At 46.1% G+C, this 26,736-nt stretch overlaps 2 protein-coding genes and 1 long non-coding RNA gene across 3 annotated transcripts; 1 reads left to right on the top strand and 2 right to left on the bottom strand.

Moving 5' to 3' along the window:
* Positions 1 to 1,541: 1,541 nt before the first annotated feature.
* Positions 1,542 to 6,156, bottom strand: LOC119238357 (uncharacterized). Its single transcript, XR_005123559.2, has 3 exons — positions 5,329 to 6,156; positions 4,918 to 5,126; positions 1,542 to 1,964 (listed from the first exon to the last, which is right to left on the bottom strand). It is a non-coding gene; the product is annotated as an uncharacterized LOC119238357 (long non-coding RNA).
* Positions 6,157 to 12,261: 6,105 nt separating this feature from the next.
* LYSET (lysosomal enzyme trafficking factor) lies at positions 12,262 to 17,574 on the top strand. The gene is made up of 2 exons (XM_037504011.2): positions 12,262 to 12,353; positions 12,767 to 17,574. The coding sequence occupies exons 1-2, from the start codon at positions 12,274 to 12,276 to the stop codon at positions 13,176 to 13,178; spliced, it is 492 nt and encodes a 163-aa protein (XP_037359908.1). The 5' UTR covers positions 12,262 to 12,273; the 3' UTR covers positions 13,179 to 17,574.
* On the bottom strand, positions 12,425 to 26,723 carry GON7 (GON7 subunit of KEOPS complex). The gene is made up of 2 exons (XM_037502019.2): positions 26,457 to 26,723; positions 12,425 to 24,111 (listed from the first exon to the last, which is right to left on the bottom strand). The coding sequence occupies exons 1-2, from the start codon at positions 26,659 to 26,661 to the stop codon at positions 24,017 to 24,019; spliced, it is 300 nt and encodes a 99-aa protein (XP_037357916.1). The 5' UTR covers positions 26,662 to 26,723; the 3' UTR covers positions 12,425 to 24,016.
* Positions 26,724 to 26,736: the final 13 nt, after the last annotated feature.

Genomic DNA, 26,736 nt, shown 5'->3' with positions numbered 1-26,736 from the left:
GGCAGCTGTGCAGCAGGATATGTCGATTGCTAGACGCCATCCGGTCCAAAGGTGACTGTCTGGAAAGGGCTGCTCAAGATCAGCGGCTGAAAAACAGAGGTCTCCTCAACTGTCTGGGTGCAGGGGCTGCTGGGGGACAAGTGTCCGGGACTCTCATCTGGTGTCTGAGCAAGACCTCAGCTAATTAGACTCCAAGTCACACCACATGTCTATCAAGAAGGGTGCACAAGGCTCTGCCAAGTCCACCTGGGAACAAGGTGGGGAATATAAATGTGTTTCTTGTGTGTCTTTTAAAGATTGGAGACTAGGGCCTCCCTGGTGGCGCAAGGGGTTAAGACACAACCTATGAGTCTGTCCACAGCCACTGCAGCACGAGTTCGATCCCCAGCCAGGGAACAACCCACATGGCACAGCAGACCTCTCCTGTCTTGCCCGCTGCTCCCCTCAGCAGTGTATTTCAGTAGATAATGCCTGTTCTGTTCCCCACTCTGTCTCTGGTGAATCATGTCACCCCCTGCATCTCTGGGCTCTACCCCAGCTCTTGTATGCATAAATAAATAAATCTTTAAAAATAAATGAATAAATATTAAAAAAAAAAAAAAAGATTGGAGGGCCTCCCCTGGTGGCGCAGTGGTTGAGCACTGGGCTGCGAAGCTGCCCGCAGCCTCTACAGCGCCGGTTCGATCCCCGGCTGCTGGAGAGGGTCCCACATGGCACCAGACCTCTCCTGCCGTGCCCGCTGCTCCCCTCAGCAGTGTACTTCGTCGGTCTGCCTGTTCTGTTCCCGGCTCTGGCTCTGGTGAATTCATTCACCCTCCCGCACTTCTGACTGTACCCAGTGCTTGTATAAATAAATAAAAATAAATAAATCTTTAAAAAAAAGAAAGATTGGAGACGGAATGAGGCCATGACTTGGAGAAAGGGGGGAGATCGTTTTAAATGAAAGATTTCAGTCACCTGTGGTCCCTGTTCAGGTCCCGATCCCCATAAACCAACTGTCAGGTCAGCAGAGGTCACTGAGGAGCTCTGGCTCGGAACTGGGTGTCAGTGACGCCAAGTCATTAGGACAGTCTCATTAGGAGTGATGTGGGCAGTGTAAGGACTATTTGTTTTTTTTAAGATTTATTTTTTGTGTAGAGGAACTGGGGTGTAGGCCAGCAGAACAGGCAGTTCTACTGAAATACACTGCTAAGGGGAGCAAAGGGCGAGACAGGCGAGGTCTGCTGCGCCATATTTGGGGTAGCTCCCTGGCCAGGGCTCAAACTCAGGCCAGCACAGTGATAATGCTGAGACTTAACCCCTAGGCCACCAGGGAGGCCACAGAAAAAGGACTAGTATATATTTAAGTATAAAAGGACAAAATGCCATGGTGTTTGGGATAAGCTTTTCTTTTTCTCTTGTGGGACCCTCGCCGGCGGCCGGGGAACGAGCCAGCGCTGCAGAGGCTGCGGGCAGCCTCGCAGCCCAGCGCTCAACCGCTGCGCCACCCGGGAGGCCCGGTTTGAGATAAGCTTTAAAAACATTATAATGATAGACTGAAATGTGGAGCCCTGCTTGTAGGTAAGAGGTGTGATTTTCAGTTGTCCTTAGCATGAGACTATTTTGAAGTGAAGCATATAATATTCTAACAAACGGCAGAAGCAACGAAGCTATTTATAAAAATATTTAAAACTGGGGGAGAGACATTTGGTTAAACACGCTATTAAAACACATGTTTATCTCTATTGCCACCTGAAACTCATCCAAAATGACAGTCAAGGACTACAGCGCATGTTTAAAGCCTACCAGCTTGAGGAGAGGGCGCCGTGACTGCTGGGGAGAGGCGTCTTCGTCCCTGCTGACAGCATTACAAAATCCCGCAGGCTGGGGCGTCCTGAACAATAGGACTGTTTCTCGTCGTCTTGGAGGCTGCAAGTCTGAGATCCAGGAGGCCGGCCTGGCGGTGAGGGCTGTCTTCTGGGTGTCTGTAGTGCAAGCGCAGGGCAGGTTCACTATTAATTTGGGCACATGGATAAAGGGAATCCGGAAGCCCACGGTGGAGTTTTCAGGCTTCAATGCTCTCAGGAAACCAGGTACTAAGGCGCACCAGGCAAGAGGCAGGCACTGGCCGGGCAGGGCCAAGGAGGCTGGAAGCAGGCAGGCAACCAAGCTCCCCAGCCCCCCACGAACCTTTCCTCTTTCTCTGGGCTCTCTCTGGTGTTCTCTCGTGGTCTCGCCTCGTAGGCGTAGCCGTCCTCTGAGTGACGCTGCCCTTATAGCCCTGGCCTCTAGGCTCAGGTGTGCACACTTACACATGCCCGTACCCGCGCTCCAGGTGCCCACAATCAGGCACGTGTGCCCCGCGCCCGGGCTCCCAAGCACCTTCTGCGTTAACACGATCAAGGCTGCAGGTGATAGCCAGAGGCTAGTGGCGCAAAAAGCCTGATTCATTCATTTACCTTACAGTGGCAGACTTCTTGTGTCCTCACAGGGTGCAAGGGCTGCCAGGGAGCTCCTGGAACCTCTGAGAAGGGTGCTAATCTCATTATTGGGGCCCCACCCTCCAAGAGCTAATCACTTCCCACAGACCCCATGTAGGGGCAGGAAGGTGCAGAGCAGGTCCTGTACGACCCGAGCAGATGGGGAAAGGAGGGTACTGGAGCCCTCGGTGGCTTTTTATAAGCTTTTATTCAGCTTTTACCAGCTTTTACAAGGCAGGCAGGGGTGCCAGGGGGCCGGGAGGCTGGCAGGCCTTGGAGCCCCTGGCGAATCTTCACTCTTTCTGGGCTCTGCGGCCTTCTCTCGCGGCCTCTGCTGCTCTGCTGGTTCTCTTCTGGTCTGTTCTGCTCCTCTGGTGTCCCCTGATGCTGTTCTATTTGAGCCCAGTCTCTCAGCCCAGGTGAATCCCACCTACGTGTGCCCTCACCCCACTCCAGGTGCCCGCCATCAGGCATGCATTCAGGACTGCAGGGTTCCCTCATCTATCCTGATGGCGGGAAGGCGGAAAAGCCTGACGTTTTTTCCTTACCCTACACCTGCACATTACTAATAAGAATAAGAGAATTCGGTTGACCTCTTGGAATGTATCTCTTAGTTTATTTAATGTAAGAATTTGTAAACAATACACAAATTGGAAGTATTCTTTGGAGAAAAACAGAAAGTTCACACAAAAAGATAAAGTTGTCCATGGTTCTGTTGCCCAAAGGTAACTGCTGTAACATTTTGGTGTATCTTCTTCAGACTCCTTTCTTTACAAAGATACTTATGAGGATGTGTGTAGGGTAAAGAAAATGTCAGGCTTCTCTGCCCTTCCGCCATCAGGATAGATGGTGGATCCTTGTCCTGAATGCATGCCTGATGGCGGGCACCTGGAGTAGGGTGTGGGCCTAGGTAGATGGGATTCAGCTGAGCTAAGACTGTGCTTTTTAAGGGCGGCGTCACGGGGGGACACCGGCAGCACCAGTAGCAGCAGCCGCAGTAGCAGCAGTAGAAGCCGAAGCAGAAGCCGAGAAGCAGCAGAACGAACGCCAGAGAGTCCAGATAGAGTGAAGACTTGCTGGGGGCTGGGAGGCCTGCCAGCCTCCCAGCCCCCCAGCCAGCACCCCTGCCTGCCATATGCCTGGTGAACCCCAAACAAAAGACCTGCAAAACCACTGAGGACTCTGACTCCTCTTTGCCCAGTCTGCATGGGATCAGAAAACCTGCACTGAGCCCAGTCCGGCCCTCTACAATGTGTCAACGCAGGAACCAGACTGTTCCGTCAATGCCATTCTCTGCTTCTGCCCCTTTACGGTGGGTGGTAAACTTATGTGTGTACCAAATACTGCCCGCCAGGTTCCATGGCAAACTTCACCTGTGATGGCCAAAATGCAACCAGCTTTGACCGACAAAAAAAGCAATTGCCTGTGGTTCTACCCAATACTATTTCTTGTTTGTTTTTTGTTTTATCATTTGGGATCTGCAAACGCGTTCTACCTGCAGATTCCCACAGGAGCGGCCACACCGTCCTCCCTGCCGAGAGTGTCAAGCCTGGCTTCCGTGATGGGGAGTAATAAAGTATCGTGACAGTACCATGGTTCCGGGAAACTATTTGGCGTAGGGTCTTAATCATGTGACAAGCAAAGCTGTTCATATATGTAGTGAACTTGTATTTCAACGGAGGGTGCACAGTATTTTAATTTTAAAACGAGTGAAAGTCATTCCAATACAGTTTGGTTATAGTGGTGATGGAATTTATAGCCCTTTGGGTATGCCACAATTTGCTCAACCTATTGCCTATTATTGGGCATTTATGTAGTTTCCATTTTTATTTACAATGGAAAATTCTTCTAGCTCATTCTTTGTGGACATCCTCAGTTTCTTAGGACATGTCTACAAATGGAATACATTCAATAAAAGGAATGCACAGTTTAAAGCTTGTGTTGCCTGCTGAGGGTATGGTTTCCTAGAAACCAGAGCTGGCTGGTACAAGGGGAGTCTTCTCCCCGCTCCCGGGAGGATGAGGGTTTCTGAGTCCCTGCAGGTTACTGCTTCTCCTTAAAGGGCACTAAAAGGGAGGCAGGTGAGTTCAGAAGGGAACCAAAAACTGAGAAGCAGCTGGGTATTTACTGCTTAGAGCAGAGAGAGATTGAGGAGGTAATTATGTCTGTTTCTAAAGAGCTGAGCATATGCTGGCTGTAAAACCTAAGAGGGCCCCTAGCAGCCTTTAAAAAGGACAGAGAACAATCCTGTGTTTATGACTCTGAAACTTGAAAGAGTTAAATTAGTGGCCAGGAATGTTATGAGGATTTTTTTCCCTCTAAACCTGGATCTAATAGAAGAATTGTATCACCTAAAGGTAAAACACCCAGTACATGTACAAAGGTAGAGACTGGCTCTCTGTGCATATAAAAATAACAAAGATAACAGGAAGAGCTGTACTGGCCCCGTGGTTCTCACCTCCTGGAATTCACGGCCAAGTGTAGGAGTGGCCCTGAGTGTGGGCTGGCTTTAGTGACTTGCTTCTTGTGAGCAGAGGTGACAGAAGTATTGGGATGTCATTTTTGAGGTAAGATTATAAAAAGGCTCCGGCTTCTGTCTTGGGCATCCTCTCGTTCTCTCGGATAGCTTCCATCACAGGTGGGAACCAGGTGGGTCTGGAGGCAGCCCTGGGAGAGACCCCCCCAGGGAGTTTGGAAGACTGTCTCCCACAGCCCTGGCCCACACATCTGTCTGAGAGAGGTTCAGAACTGCCTGTTCGGTCCCTCCCAGACTGTTGATCCATAGAAACTAAAATTAGAATTGTTCCCTTTCAGCCACTCAGTTTTGGGGGGGTAACAAGAGAACAAATGGTGTTTATTGAGCACTTACTTTGTCGCTGGTACAGTTCTCAGCACTTGACATGATTCATTTGGTCATCATCATGGCCCTGTGAATGTGTGTCATTATTTTCTTCCTTTTCAGTGGAGGAAACTGAAACCTGGAAGGACCGTCCATTCGCCTGAAGTCAGGTTTAGGAAACAGTGAAGCTGGAAAAGGAGTGGGGGTGTTCTGACTGACCCCACAGCCCCACTCACATAAATAAAGCTCAAAACAATAGCTGCTCATATTTCACTAGACAGAATTGCATTACTTGCCCTTATCGAAATTTGGCAGAGGGCAGGTACTGAATCATCTTAAACGAATCAACATTTCTCACCCCCACTTCCTGTGAGGACCTGGAAGAGGCTGGGCTTCCCCTAACAGTCGCAGTTCTGTAAAGTGGGGGAGCAAATCAGCCGTTAGCTACACAGGAGGAAGAGGGCTAGGGGCTGCTGGTGGCAGCTCACAGTGCTGGCCGTTCCGTAGCCTAAGCAGGTTGTATTATTTGGTTTTGGCGGCAGACTGGGGAGTGGTGATGGGGAGGGTTTCAGGCTGTAAGGTCAGAAATTGGCTCACCAACAATCATATTCACGGGCTCACACCCACTCTTGAAGTAGTGTGAGTTTGGTTCAGAGCCAAGCCACTCTTGGAGGCCATGTGGAACCAGACAGATCTTGGTAGCTTCTAGCTGCGTGGCCCTGGGCAAGCCACTTGTCTATCGGAAGGTCTGCTTCCTTATTTGAAATCAGGGAGAGTCACAGTCACAAGGGCCTTGGTCAGACAAATACGGTAAACCACGAAAAGCATTTAGCACCATGTTAGAATACAGGAAAAATTTAAATGCTAGGATACATTTAAAAATTATATGCACCGGGGAGACCCAATAAATAAATCTTTAAAAAAAAAAAAAAGAAAAAAAGATGACTTGATGACCGGAATATATGTAAAATGACAATTATTAGCCACGTCGCTAACTTAAAGTATGTTTGTAAATGAAGTTATTCAAATAAAGATTATTAGATTTTTTTCACTCACACAGTTTTAGCACTAAAAGAAACCAAAGAGGGCCTCCCCGGTGGCGCAGCGGTTGAGCGCTGGGTTGCGAAGCTGCCCGCAGCCTCTGCAGCGCCGGTTCGATCCCTGGCAGCTCCCCGGCCACAGGAGGAGGGTCCCGCATGGCGCGCAGACCTCTCCTGCCTCCCGCTGCTCCCCTCAGCAGTGTCCTTCGGTCCTTCTGTCTGCTCTGCTCCCCGCTCTGGTGAATCCTCTCACCCTCCCCCGCTTCTGACTATACCCAGGGCTTGTATGTATAAATAAATAAATAAATCTTTAAAAAATAATAAAATTGAATAGTTTCTATTAAAAAAAAAAAAGAAACCAAAGACTTTTTAAGTAAGTAAACTGAAGTCCAAGCGGAATGAAGTGCCTTTACAGAGCAAGCTGGGGGCAAGCTCAGATTTGGGTTCAAGTTTGGGCTATGTTTTCCTGAGCAAGCTTTTCACCTTCTCTGAACCCCTCTTACCTCATCTGCAAAATTCTATTATTCTAGAAAAAGGGAAAAAAATTATATTATTCTAGACGCAGACTTCTGACTCCCTGGGCGGTAGCTAAGAGCCTTTACACTGAATTATTTAGTATATTGGCCCAGTTTGTGTGGTAATCCCGAGGTACCAACACCTCTAAGAAGCAGTTAGGCTAGCTGGTAGCAAAGGCAGGGACACCCCTGAGAGCTAGAGTACTTTTGACCTGAATGTCATTCTCTTTAAATGAGGGCATTTCAGAAGTTGATCTCTAAAACCATCTAGCTTCCTATTTTATGATACACTGGCAGGGAGTGAAGTGGAATCACCAAGGATCATCTCACTTGGACAGATTGGAATCAGTCTATTTGACAAAGCCAAGCCTCTGACAAAGCTAATTAGAAGGTTCTAGAAGTGTCATGGACCTTAAGAGGCAGCCACTGACCCAGACTGAGTAAATCCTTAAATATTTTTCCACATAAAGTTTTGAGGAATTTTCCAGTCTTTGAAGGGGTTAGATGTGATGCCACTTACGTAAGAAATAATCCCTTTGCCTGCTTTGGCTTGGCAGGGTGACGGCCACCCCGCCAGGTCAAAGGCAAGGCCTTACCGCCACCTAGTGGTGTTTAGGTGAATAACCAGTGTTTTGAAAGGCACGTCCTGCTGCTTTATTTTACTTGTTGGCATCTCAGGTCATTTGTTATTGTGTGGATAAGTATTCAGGTACACACATATGTATTTTATTTATTTATTTTAAGATTTATTTATTTATGCATACAAGAACTGGGGTACAGGCCAGAGGTGGGGGGGGTGAGAGGATTCACCAGAGAGAGTGGGGAACAGCACAGGCAGATTGACTGAAATACACTGCTGAGGGGAGCAGCAGGCCAGTCAGGAGAGGTCTGCTGTGTCACGCGGGTAGCTCCCTGGCCAGGGCTCGAACTCGTGCTGCAATGGCTGCGAACAATTTCATAGGTTGCGTCTTAACCCCTTGCGCCACCAGGGAGGTCCACACATGTATTTTAAAAAAACATTTTACAAATAGTTTTAAACTCACAAGTAACCGTATACTCACCTAGTTTCCCTTATTGTTAACACCTTACATTAACATTTGTTACCTCCAGAAAGCTATTACTACCATTAACTAATTCTAAATTTTGATTTCACTTTGCCATTCATTTCATCTGCTCCACAATCCCTTCCAGAATTATCCTAATAATCCCACCATTCCAAGTTAGCATATTAAAGTGTTCTCTGTCCATGTTTTTGAAACAACAGTTTTTAAAGAATCTGCTATGTTTCATGAATATAACTATTTTTCAGTTTGGAGTGTGTATCAGATGCTATGTCAGAACATCTTAGCAAAAGCTCTCTGGAGTCAGATTATCTGCTCGTGTTCCTGGCACTGACTTTCATGTTCCTGAGAGAATTTAAACAGGCAGCATAGCAAGAGAAAGGACTTGAAATATATATTTTTTAAAGATTTATTTATTTATGCATACAAGAGCTGGGGTACAGGCCAGAGGTGTCTGGGGCGGGGGGTGAGCGGATTCACCAGAGACAGTGGGGAACAGAATAGGCGGATTGACTGAAATATACTGCTGAGGGGAGCAGCGGGTGAGTCAGGAGAGGTCTGCTGCACCATCTGGGTAGCTCCCTGTCTGGGGATCGAACTCATGCTGAAGTGGCTGCGGATAGCTTCATAGGTTGCATCTTAACCCCCTGCGCCACCAGGGAGGCCCGGACTTGAAGTATTTTGAGTTTAAATTCTGATCCTGCCACTTATTCGCTGTGAAATCCTGAGTGCGTGAATTTCTCTGTGCTTCATTTGTTTGTAAAAGGGGGTAAGAAAAGGTGCCCAGTGCCTAGTCCGTGGTAAGAGTTCAATGTCAGCTTTAAGATGAACTCTGGAACCCTCCAAGGCAGGGCCTACAATCTAAATTCCATTACACAGACTAAAGCCCTCAGATCAGTACATTCAGGAGAGTGCAACATTTTTTAATGTGCTTGTACACCAATGTCTGCTTATCAGCAAAATGTAGCTAATACCACTTGTCACTGCTGAGGCGGCAAATGACCATACAAATGTAAACAAGTTACCTTTCAATTCATCTAGAATCCATTATGTTTTTCTACCTCACCTTTATTGAGACATAATTGGTAAGTAAAAATATTTATTTGAATATTGACGGTTTGATACAGGCTTAGCTTTCCAGAGTGGGAGAACCATGACATTAATTGTAACATTATCTACATTATTGAATCTAAGCCAACATCCTAAAATTGAGTCCTTTTATTAAAAACTTGATGCAACCTTTCAGTTATTTGCAAATTTTCACAACTTTTGTTCCTTGTTTTTGGAACCAGATCACTGATGCACACATCCCCAGCTGCTGCTACATTTTACATGTCCTCCTGCTCCCCACTTTTGATAGTTGCTGCAGTTGCTGCAACTGCCTCGTGCTCCCCACTGCCTAGTTGCTGCAGTGATTCAGAGCACAGTCCACACTAGTGCGCACTAGATGTACGTTCATGAAGTGATAATCTCAGGCCCGCTTCGGGGGAAGGAGGAAGTGAGGCCTTGGGTACAGGCACTCTCGTACCCCTTCTTTTGGCAGTAGAATATTGGCCTTGCAGTTAAGACTAAGGATAAAATTCTGGCCCTGCTGCTTACTGGTTGTTTAACCTTGAGAAAGTTCTTAACCTGTGCCCATGCCCCTGAGTGTGAAACTGAGTCTCCCTATAGCGCAGGACTTCTGTTTACATGAGCAAGTATATGGGAATCTTTTAGCTGGGCCTGCCAGTCAGGCAGTGTTCATTTCTTTCCACCCTCCAAATTCAATGCACTTCAGCTTTTTCTGGTACTGATTTGTATACTGTCTTCCTTTATTCCATTGTGCTTCAAATACAATGTCCCTGCAGCAACCTCACTTAGAAAAATACCTCTTCCCCGTGAGCACCATGAGGAAAGAATCCAAGGGGCTAAGATTGCGTATATTCGCTGGTTTTCAAGTTCCTGCTTTGGAAACCCTTTGTTCAAAAGGAATCGCCCCTGGACTCCTGACATAAACAAAACAGATAAAAAGTCACTTTATTAGCATTCCTTTATTTTGTAAGTGCACACTTCTGTTTTTATAACATGTTACAGTGATACACAGAGGTAATTGTTTGATGACACACATCACAAATCTGAAGTTAGAGGTGGTGGCTGCAAACTAACTTCAGCATTTAATTTTGCCTTTTCATGCCACAAAATAGGCAAAACTCAAAACTTAGCATCTTAGCCAACACTCACAATCTTCATGATAAATATAAGGCGATACACACCCTAAAACCTACCTGTGAGAAAACAGCATCACATCAGACATGCACACTTGCTCCTGATACTAGCTGACACAGGGTGGGGGCAGCACATGCACGCAGGCCTTGGGATCCTTCAGCACATGCCTGTAGTGACAGGCTTTATGTACAGTTTTATGCAATAAAAAAGTTCACACAGGGTGAATTTAAATATGTACATACCAGTGAAGAACGCCACCCTTCCTAGTTAACAACGCATTTAGGAGACAATCAATAGGCACAGAAATGACAGAGAATTTATTCTGAGACTGGGGCTGGTTAATGTCTCGCTGGAGTATGGACCCTGCACCCTCATGCTCCTCTCACCATCAGATACCCCTTCCTGGTCTCCCGAAGAGCCCCTCTAATCCTGCCCAGACGAGGGCCTCCTCCTCTCCTCAGCTGCCTCTTGCTCCTTCACCAGTGCCAGCAACTGCAGGGAGCCAGGGGCTGGGCCCGCCTGGGGCAGCTTAAGTTTTCTGCATAGCGCTCGATGGACGGATCCGGCAAGGACTTGGTCCAGGCGAGCTTGAGTCACAACTTCTCAGTTGCTCCTCTCTCTACCAGTTTCTGTAACAAAGGCTCCAGCCTTAGTACATAAGCAGACAATTTCTCATCCTTCTGGTAAGTGGTCAGATATTCGACCTGCAATTCCCTGGGGTTATCAATAACCCCAAACACCTGCTCAAGGCCTTGCAGACATTCAGGACTGTAACGGGAGGATCGTTTTAGCAAACGCCCGCGTTTCTCTGCGTCTGACACCTGCTGCATCTCCATCCTTTGAGCTGTACGAAACAGCCAGGATTCAAATTCCTCCTCTTCTGGCTCTGGAGGACCGTTGCTGGAGAATACTCTCCACTTTCTGTATTTCAGGAATTGCAGGGCAGGCTGAAGAGCCTCATCTAATGCCGGTGCCAACACAGGGGCCCGTATTTCTGGGGTCATGCCCCGGTTTACGTCAAAAGGGTCAAAATGGTCGTTTCCATCCCCCAGAGCGTTCATCAACCCACCAGGCGCCACGCCCTCTCCTCTAAAAACTCATTTAATCGGCTTAAAAATTCATTATCTGGGTTAGGGGGCTTAAAATCCACTCTCCAGAGCCCCCTTTCCGGGTCTTTCTCTCGGGCCCGGAGCAGGACTAGCCTCCTCAGTAAGCCCCCCTCAGGCTACATTCCTGTCCTCCTCCCTCCGAAACGTCCCCCGAGCGGTCTGAACGGGCCGCGGGGCGCTAGCGCAGGCCGCAGAGCCGCCGCGGTCTCCGCCACACCGTCGCCAGCGCCGTCCGCGGGTTCGCATCCCTGCACCGGCCTTCCAAGGGCCTCAGCGCCAGGGCGCCAAAACCCGGCCCCGGGCACCGCTGCCGCGGCGGGTAGGCGCCGTCGAGGGCCGGAGTCCCGCGGCCCGCGAGGACGGGGCAGGCGGGCCCGGGGGCGACGCCGGCGCGGGCTCCCGGCCGGGCCCCGCGGCAAGAGGCCGTCGCCCCTCCTCGCCCGGGGCGCCCCGCAGCGGGCCGGGCCCGCGACCCTCGCCGCCCGCGCTTCGGCCCTTCGCAGGCGGTGGCGGCACCAGCGTCGGCGCCCCACGCGCCCGGACGGCCTCCCCACGGCACGGACGCCCGGACGGCCACGGGGACGCGGCCGCCAGCTCCGGAAGGCGGGGGGCCGCCGGGCTGGGCAGGGCCCGCCGAGTCGCGCCCGCAGCGAGCGCGCGGCGCGCGGCGCCTGACGTCACGGGGGCGGGCCCCCGGGCGGGGCGCGCGCCCTTCCGGCCCGGGCCGGAAGCCCCGGCCGCGGCCGCATCCGGGACGGCGGGCGGGCGGGCCGGCCGGGACAGGAAGGTGAGGTCCGGGCCCTGCCCCGCGCTGCAGGCTCGGCCGGCGGCCCTGCCCGGCCCCGGGCTCGCGGCGCTGCGCGGCGGACAGGCGCGGGCCCGGCGCCGCAGGGGGCGGCCGGCCGCGGGAGGCCGGGCGGCGGGGAGCCCTCGGCCGGGCCCCCCCGACGGGGCGGCGCCGCGTGACGCGCGGCCACACGCGCCCCTCCGCGACGGCGCGCGCCCGGCCGGCGGCCCCGAGTCCCCCCGCGCCGGCCGGCCGGCCATGCCCAAGCCGCCCGACTACTCGGACCTGGGCGACCCCTCAGCGCTCGCCGCGGCGCCAGGAAGACTCTCGGGACCGCTGTAAGTGCGCGGGCCGCCGTCTCCCGGGCGCGGACGTTGGCGCGGCGCGGGGCCGGGCGCTCGGCCCGGCGGTGCCGAACGGTAGACGGGACATGCGCCACGGGAAGCGAGCTGAACGCCGGTGTCTTAGTGGCAGCGGTGCTGGACCTATGTAAGCTCCATAAAGCAATTTATGTATTTGGTGGAATTCCCATAAAAAGCAGACTCTCTATATCCCGGAACTTCACTTCCTCCTAACTATGCCAGACGTAAAGCCACCTGTAAGTCGCTTCCATTTCTGAATGCACATAGTCGTGAACGATCGCGTTGGAGGGCTATGTTAGAGCTCGTGGAAATAAAGCGAGTACATTTGGGATAGTTGCCATGACAGCGCACTGGACCCTAACTGTGTTGTTAATTTTTTTCATTTGAAGGCACAGAGCATGGAGAATGATGAATTTCCGTCAGCGGATGGGATGGATTGGCGTGGGGCTGTATCTCTTAGCAAGCGCAGCGGCGTTTTACTATGTTTTTGAAATCAATGAGACTTACAACAGGCTGGCCTTGGAACACATTCAGCAGCACCCAGAGGAGCCCATCGAAGGAACCACATGGACACACTCCCTGAAAGCGCGGTTACTCTCCTTGCCGTTTTGGTTCTGGACAGTTATTTTCCTGATACCTTACTTACAGATGTTCTTGTTCCTTTATTCTTGTACCAGAGCTGACCCCAAAACGGTGGGCTACTGTATTATCCCCATATGCCTGGCAGTCATCTGCAACCGCCACCAGGCACTGGTCAAGGCGTCTAATCAGATCAGCAGACTACAACTGATTGACACGTAAAACCAGCCACCGTTTTCCCTCATGATTACAGAACTGCCGGTCCTATGTGGAGCCTAATCACAAGACGGCAGCTTCTTCACAGATCTCAGGAAGTTGTGCTGGGTCAGAAGGTTTTTTAAAAATGTGACCAGGGGGCTATCTTTAACAGAATAATAATGATTTTTAGGTAAAGCCTGAGATGCAGTGCTACAAAATCATGTCGATGGCTTCAGATTTTGGAAGTAAAATCGTGTCTGTTATTTGCATTCTTTAGAAACTTGAATAAGTATCTGAATTCCTATTTTTATCCTACTGTGCAACATAGTGATTCAGAAATTTTTCCTTTGGGGAAAACATGAATATGAACATTTCCATTGTGTTTAATGTAAAAAGGTCCAAACATGGTCATAAAATTTAAATTTTATACAATCGCCTGGCTTGCTTTAAAATTCTTTAAAACACCAGTTCCTTCTATTGTAGTTACGCCCACTGTGCTTGTTACCAGCTCGTGAGGGACTGACAGAAAATCACTGAGGTGCTGGGGGTCTTGACAAGCAGGACTTGTCCTTTTGGTAATGCTGCTGGCAGGATTAACTAGCATCACTTAAGCTCCTAGTTCAAAAAGCACTTGGGAAGAGACTAGATGTTTGGAAGCGGAGACATCTGGCTCACGGAAGACGGAAATGAAGAGCGACGCTCTCTGAAAAGCAGCGCGTGTGCGTCCTGTTCTTTCTGGTCCAAGGTCCAGTCTTCAGAGACAGGTTCACTGCGTGAAGCTGTGAGCTTCTGCTTCCTCCTTGGCACTTGTACTCACCTACCTCATGTCTGGCACCAATATAAATCACTAAAAAGTGGGGAAAGATTTTAGGATTTTGTTTTTCTGGGTGAGATCAAGACATTTTTATAGTCATGTCATTTAAACCAGGGAAATGCTTTGTACCGGCTGATTTTGGTAACTTTTTGGTGTTTATTCTTGGACCCGGTTCTAAGAGCTTTCTATAAATTAACTTATCTGATCTTCCCAACAACCCTATGAGATAGCCATTATTTGGATTGTACAGATAAGAAGACAAGTAACTTGCCAGAGGTCACACAGCTGGAAGTGGCAGAGCTGGAGTTCTAGCCAGCTGACACCTTCGTCCCTGACCAAGGAGATGCAGTGCTTTTCACAAATGACACGTTTCAGCACAGGGCACTGTCTGGCTACCCCGCCAAAGAAAGTAACAGGCAGCATGATGGATAAAGGGTTCTCTCAAGTTGCACGACCTACTGAGAAATCTCAAAGTTTTCAAGCAACCTTAACCTTTAAGTCTGATCTGAGCAGAAAGGAAGTTGAGCATTTCACAGCAAGCTTTTACTTTCTTGAAAGATAAAGCAGGTACCTTGTAACTCAAACAGCAAGATGAGAGCCTTTCCCACTTTACCTCCAAAGGTCTAGTTGCTGAAATCATTTATTTTTGCTTCAAAACACTGATTTCAAAGTAACAGTTTGAAATACCTGTTTTTCTGGGAAGGTTACATAACCAAATCACTTTTGAGTACTTACTGACTGAATGCAGGCAAGGTTTTCAGAGGGAGTGACATTCATTCTTCCAAGAGATGTGAGGCATTTTACAGAAGAGGAAAATGAGGAAACCGTAATTCATAACATGCCCATGGAAGAGCCAAGATTTGAACCTAGGATTTCTGACTTCAGATCTCCAGCTCTTTATTCAATTGTACTCACTTAAAAAAGAAAAAAGGGTAATTTGAGGAAAGTAACTGAGCAGTTTCCTGTTCTTATTAATCTGAGGCAGTGACAGTTTGGAAATGATTTAATTAATTGATTTTTTTCAGATACTTGATAAGATGCAGGGTTTGCGAGTTTGCCACTTGAATTCCTTTTTTTGAAGTACTCTTTCTCATGCTTCAAATTCTAGTATTTTCGTATTTGGTCATCTCATATTCCCTTAATAGTGGAAACATTAAGGGAGTAATGCAGTGTTTCCAAATCTAATTATGATCTTTCAGATTTAGGGGTAAACAGGTTGATTATTGAGGAATTAACCAAGTTGTGGATTATTTTGTTAATTTATGGCTATTTAATGGTTCAAAGCACTCTTGGTCGGATGAAGAGGGAATGATGAAATCAGTCTCCTAGTTCTATCAGACTGAGGAGGCGGCTGAAATTGGTAGATAGGAAACGTGCAGATCATTTATTCCATATTTACGTTATAATACAAAAAGCTAATTACCAATATGAATGGCAAATCCAGAAAGCCTTCAGAGTTATAGGAAAGGGGCAAGCATCCTCTGCTCCATAATTGTCCATGATACTTGCTTCCAGAGAGGAGAGAGAGGACACCCCACAGCGGTGTACTGTGCCATTTTATTTGCAGCTGTTCCTACAAGGAATACCTGTTGAGTGGTTTGCATGGAAGCGTGCCAGGGAGTTATTTTTCCAAGAGTGGTCGGGTAGGCAAGAGATACCTGAATTAGAGGAACAAACATCTAATTCATGGAGCTTAAGGCAACATGTAAATTTTCTGGTTTTAAATGTTACCAGTTTTAAAGTAAAAAAGTGATTCCCTAAGTTTAGAAATTTGATGGTTTCAAAACTTTCATCATTAACAAAGAGCTTTTCTTTGGGGAAGTGGAATCATCCGTTAAAGTGCTCCTGAGAATAACTGCACTACACCCGCAAGATAATCAAACCAGCATGTTCGTTCATGGTAGCGTTCAAGTGTTTAAGATTATCCAGTGTTGATTTCCTTCTTGATGGATTTAACATTCTCAATCTGCAAAACGCTGGCAGAGAAGCTTACCACAATACCACATGACTCATTTTTGCATCAAATATGTGCCATCACTTTATAAATTCTCCACATTTATAAAGCTCTACATAATTCTGGGCCATAATCAGGAACCATTGTGCATAGTATTTTTGTTTTGGGCAGTGAATGGGTCTTAGACTTTCCTTTATCTTAGAATCACCCAAGGAAATAAAAAACTAAGCAAATCTCCACATAAATATTGCCAGGGCCCCTTCTCAATCAATCCTATCAATCTCTGGGATCAGGGCCCAGGCAATCAAGTTTTAAGAGCTCCTGAAATGACTTAGTAGGGCTGAGAAGCACTGGGTCATGGATTCTTACGCACATTTACTAAAGACTGCACTGTTAGTCATGAGAGCTGTTTGTCTTTCAAAGAGCTTCAACAAATATTTGCAGTAAATTCACCCCAGCCCTTAAATTGCAATTCTAAATTTAAAGAGGTTTTTATTTTTTTCAAGGTGTAAATTGTTGACTTACTGCTGCAGGGGGCCTTACCAAGCTGGACCCTATGAACTGATACTATGCATATCATGTAGGCACTGAGAGGTCATGACTGTGGAAAAGGTCACTATAACACTGGATGCCATAATGCAGAGGCGGGCCAGGAATGCGGTACACATCATCAGGCCTTTGCTGGGGGTGAAGCTCTCCAGCTCTCCAAGGGTCACAGAACCCAGCCCTAGTACAGGAGGAAACAAAAATGGGTCAGCCTGATGGTGACACCTATGGCCTTGAGCTGTTTCTGAGCTGCCCTAGAATGGATCTGTGCAGGCAGCACTGGGAGCCCCGGGAGGCTGCTGCCAGCTGGAGCCCAAGGTTGGGAATGAAATCACTGTATTTTCTGATTCCTCTCCCCCCCGGTTTATTGTGAATCCACTTCTGTCAGGCTTTGGCCTTCTCCCATTTTACCCTAACTGCTCTCTTGTCAAGAGATAACTGGATATTTGCATGTGACTAAGTACAATGGTCAAGTTCCCAGTCCTTAAATTACTGATTAGCAGATTTTTTTTTTTTTTAATTAAACTTTTTGTTCTTGAGATACTTTCTTTGGGATTTGTACTGTCAAACAGAACTTTGGCGATGGTGGAATGTCCCCTACCTGTACCGTCCATATCCGGAGCCACTAGCTGTATGAAACTGAGATATGGCTAGTGTAAGTGACCAACTGAATTTTAAGTTCTAATTAAATAGCAACATGTGATTAGTAGCTACTACCATGTACTATCAGCTCAGTCCTAGACACTTCCCTGGTTTGCTTTCTTCCTCTCAGCTTTTCCTGTCTCCTTTCCCTGAGTGCTCCCACTCGGATCACTGAATGTCGGCACGCCCAACTCTCTTTTCCATACTTATTCCCTTGGTCATCTCATTCAGGCTCAAGGTGAAATGCCCAAATTTATATCACTATGTTGCGGCAGTCCCTCCTGAGCTCCAGATGTGGATATCCAACTTCCTACTTGATATTTACCAGGATGTCATCCCAGACACCTGGAATTTAACCTGTCCAAAACCAAACTGATCTCTGCAGCCACCAAAATCAGCTCAAATCCTCTACAAATCACAATGAAAGAAGTAACCAGGAATCCTTTTAAAATGCTATTTTTCTCAAAAATCCTCATGTAATTTCTTCATATTAGAATAAATGTTAAAATCTTTAACATGGTATACATGTAATTCTAAGTGGTCCTTGTCCACTACTTTATTTTCCACCACTCTCTGCACCCCTGGTCTTCTTGCTGATTCTAGAATGTGCCAGAAAAGCCCGTTTCAGGATCTCCGCACTCTGATGCTATACCTTCTGCCTGATGCTTGGCCCTGGCCACACCATCACTTTCTGCAGACATCTGTTCAGTGGTCAGCACAGTGAGGCTGCCTCTGACCACCCTATTTAAAGGAAGCATCTGTCTTCCTTGTAATTCTTCACAGTGCTCACCATCACATGGCATGTATTTTGTCAGTATCTAAATTCCAGGAGGGCAGGGATTTTGTCTGCTTGTTAACTGCTATATACTCTATGTACATAGTATATAACAGATGTTTAATTATTGCATGAATGATTCTTATTGCCACTGAGCAACTCTCACTAGATTGCAAAACAATCTAGTTCACTCTCCAGAAAGTAAGAAGACTAGGGCCTCCCTGGTGGCGCAGCGGTTGAACGCTGGGTTGCAAGGCTACCCGCAGCTTCTGCAGCGCTGGTTGGATCCCCGGCTGCTCCCGGGCCACCGGAGGAGGGTCCCACATGGCACGCAGACCTCTCCTGCCGCCCACTGCTCCCCTCAGCAGTGTACTTCAGTCCTTCTGCCTGCTCTGCTCCCCACTCTGGCGAATTCTCTCACCTTCCCGCACTTCTGACTGTACCCAGTGCTTGCATAAATAAATAAAAATCTTAAAAAAAAAAAAAAAAAAAGAATGAAGACTAAAGTTGACATTTACCACTAAGTGTGGAGCATAATCTGTTCACATGTTCTAGATGTTTGGTTATTAAGTTCTTCCAGGTGTCAGCATGTAGTGATATATTCTTTCAAGGCCAACACTTAAAATGAATCTAAAAATTTATTTTTGCCAAAAGTTCTTGTGATGTGGCTGTCTTGGCAATTTCCTTATCAATGCAGAGAAAAATATGTACTATGTTCACAAAGGAGATTTTAAGTGGTGATTAGAGCCTTGAGAAATTCTCGTTTGTCAGGAAGATAATGGTTTCCTAAATCACTTCACATTATACACCAAGTATCATAATGACCTCTTTCAGCTACAACACACCTTGGCTTTCAAAGCAATACCTTGACCCCATAAACCATTCATTTGAACTAATAATGTGTTTCTAGAAGTTACTTCTATCTATACCCAGCAGGATTTCTTTCATTGGTCCCAGGTGGTGGAGTAAATTTCTATTTAAGCTGCAACCCAATGATCTTGTTGGTACCCCAATGGGAGCTGCTACTTTTTAAAAGATTTAAATAGAAGCTTGTTGTTTCGCAAACACCATTTCCTGGGTCATGTCTTTAAATAAAGCAATTCTGATCCCAAAGGTCACCTGAGAACTGGAATCATTACACCAACACTGTGAAATTCATTCTATACTTTAAGAAGGCATGGGCTAGAGGGCCATTTTCTTAAGGGGAAGGCTAAGCACATCAGTTCTAGATATACCCTTCTCTTTCAATGGCACCCCACCTCGTATCACACTCAGCTCTCCTAACCTTTCAGAAGGCAAATTTAACTCCCTTCTTCTATCAAAGTAGTAACCAAATGGGAAATGTGGAGTTTTTGCTGGTTTTTATCTGGATTGGTTAATGCTTTGCCCTGAATTGCTTACATGACAATATTTTAGACTGTTAATAAGGCTGATCTGCCCTTACTAAATTTAAAGCATGGCTTTTTTAAAATCAAAAACTTCTGGAAAGTCTTAGAGTGACTTTTTCTGTAGTTCTGCATCCTCTACTATCTGCCTCACACAGCCAACGTTCTCCAGCAGTGGCATTCTACACACTTCGCATCCTGCTGGTGAGATGGATCATTACACAGTTATACTGTGGTCTTTTTAATGTCTGCCCAAAGTTATTGTGCTAATGTCCTGTTTTTATTTAGTTAACTAGGGTCTTCTTTTAAGTTGTTTGCATTCTTTGTTGTTACTAAGAACAATGCTGCAATGAATAGCTTTCTAAGCAGTTCTGTGCACACGTGCTGTTTTCTGTAGGATAAATTTCTATAGAACATGTACATTTCACATTTCGACAGAATTCTCTACTTTCAAAGAGTTTTATCAAATATACACTCTCACCTTCAATATATTAGACCTTTTAGCCTTTCCACCTTGTTACTGCAGCAAAACTTTTGCTCTTTCAGTCTGAAAAGTAAAAAATGCCACTGCAGGGCCTCCCTGGTGGCACAGCAGGTTGAGCACAGTGCTGTGCAGCTGTCCGCAGCCTCTGCAGTGCGGGTTTGATTCCCGGCTGGCCAGGGAGATTCCCATGTGGCCCAGCAGACCTCTCCTGTCTCACCCACTGCTCCCCTCAGCAGTGTATTTTGGTCAGTCTGCCTGTTCTGCTCCCCACTCTGTCTTTGGTGAAATCTCTCACCCTCCTGCGCCTCTGGCCTGTACCCTAGGTTCTTGTATAAATAAATCAATCTTAAAAAAAGAGTGTCTCCCACGAGGAGCTTTAAAAAAAAATGCCATTGCATTATTTTAAATTTTCATCCTTTGAAGGGGCCCAGATTTTCATTTAAAAGCTGTGTTTTCCGTTCTTACAATCTTGCTCTTTTGCCTTTTCCATTGTGTTCTCACTGCACATGAGATCTATAAAAGGAATGAGTTCTTAGTCATTATGCTGAAAGCACTAAATACTTTTCCCTTGTATCTTTTTAATCTTACTGACAGCGTTCAGAAATTTTATTATGTAATCACATTTATTCATGTGTATGGTTTCTGAATTTTTTGAAAAAATCCTGCTTAGAGGGCCTCCCTGGTGGCGCAGTGGGTTAAGCGTAGTGCTGTGACGCTGTCCTCAGCCTCTGCAGTGCCGGTTTGATTGCCGGCCGGCCAGGGAGCAACCCATATGGTGCGGCAGACCTCTCCTGCCTCGCCCGCTGCTCCCCTCAGCAGTATATTTCAGTCAGTCTGCCTGTTCTGCTCCCCAGTCCGTCTCTAGTGAAATCTCACCCTCCCGTGCATCTGGCCTGTACCCCAGCTCTTGTATAAAAATAAATAAATCCTAAAAAAAAAAAAATCCTGCTTAGAAACCTTTTTCACTCTGGATAAAGTGATAAAGATTCAATTTTCTTTTAGTACTTGAAATCTATGATGTTTGAAGTAGTGAGAATGGAATCCAACGTCATCACAAAAAACAGTTTGTTTCTTATTTGTTAAAACTGCTAAGTGTTATTTTACAAATGTTCTCCAATTTCTTTAGGAATTTTATATTCTACTCTTACTCTTTATTTAAATACCCAAGAAATACTTATCACAAAATGATTTTAATTTCCCAAAACATGTTAATTTGTAACTATCATTAGCTGCATTTAAGGTAATGCCATTTTGAATTTTGAGGTGCTCAACTACCAACAACAACTAATTTGAAGCAGGAATTATTATGAACATGACATTACAATGCAGAGTCTGGCCATTTAGTTTAAAAGTCTAGGTTTCCAGGATGTCTCATGTATGAATCTGTGACAATACACACATATTCTATGCTCGTACAAGTCCAACAATTCCACTGAGAAATGTTATTTTTAATAGGCTAAAGCTAAAAGTACTACTACATGATAAACTTAGGGTCACACACATCTCCAACTAATTTCTTAATTTGGAAGAAAACAAACTATTTCTTTTAGAGGTATACAAATATTTGGAAGTTGGGCCTCCCTGCTGGCGCAAGGGGTTAAATCTCAGCACTATGAAGCTATCCCCAGCCAGGGAACTAACCCACAGGGCGCAGCAGACCTCTCCTGATTTGCCCACTACTCCCTCAAGTGTATTTCAGTCAGTCTGCCTGTTCTGCTCCCCACTGTCTCTGGTGAATCCTCTCAACTGCCCCCCCCCACCTCTGGCCTGCACCTCAGCTCTTGTATGCATAAATAAATCTTTAAAAAAAATTTGGGGGGCCTCCCCTGGTGGTGCAGGAGGTTGAGTGCTGTGCTGTGAAGCTGTCCCGCAGCCTCTGCAGCGCCAGTTCGATCCCAGCTGGCCGGTGAGCTTCCCACATGGCGCGGCAGACCTCTCCTGTCTCGCCCGCTGCTCCCCTCAGCAGTGTATTTCAGTCAGTCTGCCTGTTCTGCTCCCCACTCTGTCTCTGGTGAATACTCTCACCCTCCTGCACATCTGGCCTGTACCCTGGTTCTTGCATAAATAGATAAATAAATAAATCTTTAAAAAAAATTTTTGGAAGTTACAAAATTTCTGAGTAGACAACCTAATTCTTATAATAACGTACACTTCATAGTAGGAGGGAGAAGAACAGGGCACTAAGAGGCACAGAAAAACACAGCAGGAGGACCTAACATTGTCTTGCAAGCCAGGAAAGATCTCCTGGAGAAAACATTTAAATTGAAACCTAAAGGAGAGCTAACAGGCAAAGGCAGTCACTTGGCTCAAGATTTGCAAGTTGCGGAAGTATAAATCTTCCCTACGCTAGGGACTAGAGGCTGATTTCCTCCCATACTTTCCCTCCCTGTTTTTTTCCAAAGTAAATTTTCTTTTCAGTCAAATTTTAAATGTTCAAACTTTCTAATTTATAGGAAAGGAACCACATCTATTATAGAAGAAAGTTCTTATTCCTGGTCACATAAGCCTATTTAAGTATTTAAGGTGACAGAAAAGCACATTTGTAATAAGTATCTATCTTGCATATATCCACATATTTCACATAAAAAATTATCTAAGATCTTGTGCTAAGCTTATTTTTAGATAGGATTGAGGGGCTGGCTTTCTTGGGCTAAAGCTGGGAGTTTTTTCCACAGAATAACTATGTTTTGCTTGCTTGTGGCTAGTGTTTCCACTAGGCAGCAGATTAGAACTAAGCAAGGCCTTCCTTCTATACTGGTCCTTCAAACGGATCTTTCTGGTTACACATCGGCTCACTTATGAAAACAGTACTAGAATTAGATTAAGTACTAAAAGACCCATCAAACTTAAGAGCCCAGACCTTAAAATACCTGACCATAAGCACAAATATCCTCAAATGTCTTTATAAACACTTTCACTCAACAATGTTCAGGAACAAAGGCTAACTATTTATTTAGAAGTAGTAACTTCTTTAATGCTACACAGGTACTTTTTTAAGGACTGGATTGAAAATTATAAATCAAATACTGAGTTCAAGTACCAATATTAAAGACACTATCACAAATTAAGATGATTTCTGACCACTTATAAGACTTTGTAGTTGGTGCTGCTTAGATTACGTAACAGTACTCAGTGGAAGGCTGATATTCCAAATAAAACAATACTTTAAAGATATGAAAGGGTACATAAATTCAGCTTTCTCAATAGCCTACAGTTTATACAACTTTGTAAGCTAGAGCCTTTAGACTATGTAACTGGAAAACACATTATGGGTAATACACTATGATTATGTATACAACCCAATCTGCCAATGGTTAGCTCTGAAACTCAGGGCAAACACCTATCTAAGAATCCATTAAACTCTGATATAAACCATATAATTTGTAAGCTTACTTCCAATTCTTAAGAATTCTATGACTGTATTTCATTAGACGCATGTTACTTGATTTCCTAAATGAATTAGGAAAGATGCATAGTAAATACAATGCCTTAAAAACAAACAGACAAAAATGCCTTAGTCCCACTGACAAGCAGGAAAGAATTATTCATATCTATAGAGATATTTTAGGAATGTATATATTTTAAAAGTCCTTTGTTAAGCAAAATCAAAACAAGGCCACAGGATGAAAGAATTATCTAAAAGCTATTCAATATGAACTTACTTAAGGACTTATATTTTTATACACACACACAAATATTAAGACATACCCCATGGGGCTCTTTTAAGGTACAAGGTAAATATACCTTCATGAAGAGGGGTCATCTCTGTACAGCAGGTGCCAGTACAGATGCAAGGTTCCTTGGTTCTCAAGGGCTCTCTTCGCAGTGTTTCTGTTACTGTTTTCCTTCTACTTATACAGAGCTGCCATTCTTAAATTTAATACCCAATTTTCACCATTTGCTCATGTCAGTTCTTTGACACGTTCTTGCCCATGCAAAACTAAAAGATGCAGACATCACAATTCAATGGTTATTTTAAAGTCAAAACCAAAAACTCACGTGCTAACTTAGAGGATTTTATACATCATTAATTGTTATATTTTCATGGTTTCAAAAGTATTTCTCACTCAAGAAAACAGATTCATTTCTAAACATTTATTTATCTTTCTTTGCTGGAAACAGAACAAATAGTATTTTCCTTGACAAAACTGTCCAAGGGGAACAAAGCAAATGTTTTTCCAAATAACAGTGTGAGTCTTCCTAAATGTCAGTGCGATAATGAAGACAGAGCAGCAATTTTTTAAATATCCTAAAAGCTAGTATTAAGATGGTGGTTTTGGCCGTTTTGCAGATGGTCCATCTGAATTAGTTCTGCTATCAATGTTATTTTCATCTTCTCCATCATCTTCATCATCACCTTTTAAAATAAATATTTGTGGTATGACAACATGTTCAGTGGTTGAAAGAAATATAAACAGCTAGCTACGCACGACTCATTAAGAGACCATTTCACTTTAAGGGCTAGTAAAACCATGCATCTATCAGATCTGAAAGATGTATAAAAAATTTTAGGAATTTTAGTTTAAAATTTTTCTATCACTTTTTTGAAAAAGATATAATTCATACACCACAATTCACTCTTTTAGAGAGTAGTTTATTGACTTTCAGTATATCTACTAGGTTGTGCAACCATTGCCACTAATCGAGAACACAGTTTTATCATCCCAAAAAGAAATCCTATGCCCATTAGTAATTACTGCCCATCCGTCTCAGTCCTTGTAACCACTAACTTATTTTCTATTTCTATAGATTTGTCTATCTGGACGTACCCTAAAGATGGAATCATAAAATATGTGGTCTTTTGTGTCAACCGTCTTTCACTTAGCACACTTTCAAAGTTCATTCATGGTTTAGCTTTTATCAGTACTTAATTCCTTTTCATTGCTGAGTAATATTCTATTGTATAGAAACAGCACATTTCCTTCAGCTGATGAACACTGTTGTTTCCACCTCTTAGTTATTATGAGAGCACTGCTAGGAACATGTACGCCTGTTTTGTCGTGTACATATTTCCAGTTTTCTTAACACAACTGGGAGTAGAAGCAGGGGTCCCTACATTTGCCGTGTCATGTGGTAACTTTAACTTTTTGAAGAATCACCAAACTGTTTTCCAAAGAAGGTCTATCATTTTACCAACAATGGACAAGGGCTCCAATTTCTTCACACCCTAGCCAACACTTGCTACTTTTCCTTAAAAAGTTAGCCTAGTTGGCATGAAGTAATAACGTCCCACTGTCCCTTTGATGTGCATTTTCCTATTGCACCTTTCCATAGACTTACTGGCCATCTGTGTATCTTACTTGGAGAACCGTCTTTTCAAATCCTTGGCACACTGGGTAATTGAACGACTATCGTTTTAGTGTTGAGTTCTACCACTTTCCTTTAGTAATTCTGATTTAAACATTCCATGTTTTTTGTTTACTGTGATCTAATTCTTATTGCAAATTTCACCATTTTAATTTCTATCACTTTTCACAAAAGAAATTCAAAGCTGTTTAATGGGGACGTCATTAAATAGGCAAAAATATGTTCTATACAAAGATATTACTAAAGCACCATTAATAAAACAGGTAGCAGTTATTTTCAAGTAAGTAAAAGAAATTTTTTTAAATGGCTCTAGTTATCCTTGTCTTTATGTCAATGACAACAGACTAGAAAGGCCAAGAAACAGAACTTCTGTGAACTTATTGTCTGAACTTAGTGTAATGTCCACATTTGGCTCCCTCACAGCAGCTGGAACTATCACGGTGTAAGCAAGAGGAAAAGGAAAGGACAGTGGAGGCTCCTCTCCAGAGGAGTCCAGTCCTACTTCGATGTTTAGTTTCCAGATGCTTCGGTTCAGAGCACTGCTAAGGTACCCCCCGACTCCTGCACTCAAGACTTAACAAAACATTGATGTAGTTCAATTTCACGTTTCAACGGTTAAATTGTACCTACAAAACTAGGATATGGGAAACGAGATTCTAAAGTTAAAACTAGTGGGGCCTCCCTGGTGGCACAAGGGGTGAAGACGCAACCTATGAGGCTGTCCGCAGCCTCTGCAGCACAAGTTCGAGCCCCGGCCAGGGCACTACCCGCATGGCGCGGCAGACCTCTCCTGTCTCCCCGCTGCTCCCCTCAGCAGTGGGTTTCAGTCAGTCTGCCTGTTCTGCTCCCTGCTCTGTCTCTGGTGAATCCCCTCACCCCCCGCACCTCTGGCCTGTACCCCGGCTCTACTATGCATGAATAAATAAATCTTAATAAAAAAAATCACAACTAGTTAAACTGAAACCTCTTTCAGATTCGGCACGAATTCTTAATCTTCAAATAGAGGCGGCCTCGCCGACCCGAGTAACCTCACACCCTCGCCGGCGCCGGGCCTCCCTCCGCGCTCCACCCGCGTCTCCCGGCTGCGCCCAGGGCGAGCCTGAGGAGGACGGGGCCCGAGTGGCGGCCGGCGCGCGGCTCCTCCGGGGCGAGGCCCCGTCGAGGCTTCGGTGGGTCAGTCCAGGGCCGGCTGCGAAGACGCGGGGCGGGAGCGCGGGGTAAACATGGCGGCAGGGCCCGCCGTCTTCAGAGCCTTTAAAAACTCCCCTGGAACCAGACCGACGTGGGGCTCCTCCCGCGAGGCGCCCGCGGACCAGGCCTGGCGCCCGCCGCGAGCCCGCGGGCCGGCTCCCTCAGACCCCCGCCCGCGCCCGCCCGCCGCCCGCCTCAGCTCACCGTCCACGGCCTGGTCCGCAGCCGCCGCCGCGCCGTGCGCCTCCGGCGGCGCCAGCGGGGCGAAGAGCTCGGCCACCAGCTCCCGCATCTGGGCCACGCCCGACAGCAGGCCCTGGAAGGGGTCGGCGTCGCCCGGCGCCTCACACCGGACCCTCAGCTCCTGGCGCTGCCCGTCCTGCCCGATGTACTCGCCCAGCAGCTCCATGGCGACCGCGGGGCTTCAAGAGCGCGCCACAGGGAAGAGCCACCCGGAAGCGGAAGTCGCCGGCGGCACGTGGGG

The sequence above is a fragment of the Talpa occidentalis genome, unplaced genomic scaffold (assembly GCF_014898055.3).
Source record: "Talpa occidentalis isolate TD23 unplaced genomic scaffold, MPIMG_talOcc4v2.1 talOcc4.11, whole genome shotgun sequence".
NCBI classification, from domain to species: domain Eukaryota; kingdom Metazoa; phylum Chordata; class Mammalia; order Eulipotyphla; family Talpidae; genus Talpa; species Talpa occidentalis.
This window is presented reverse-complemented; position numbering and strand designations above follow the sequence as displayed.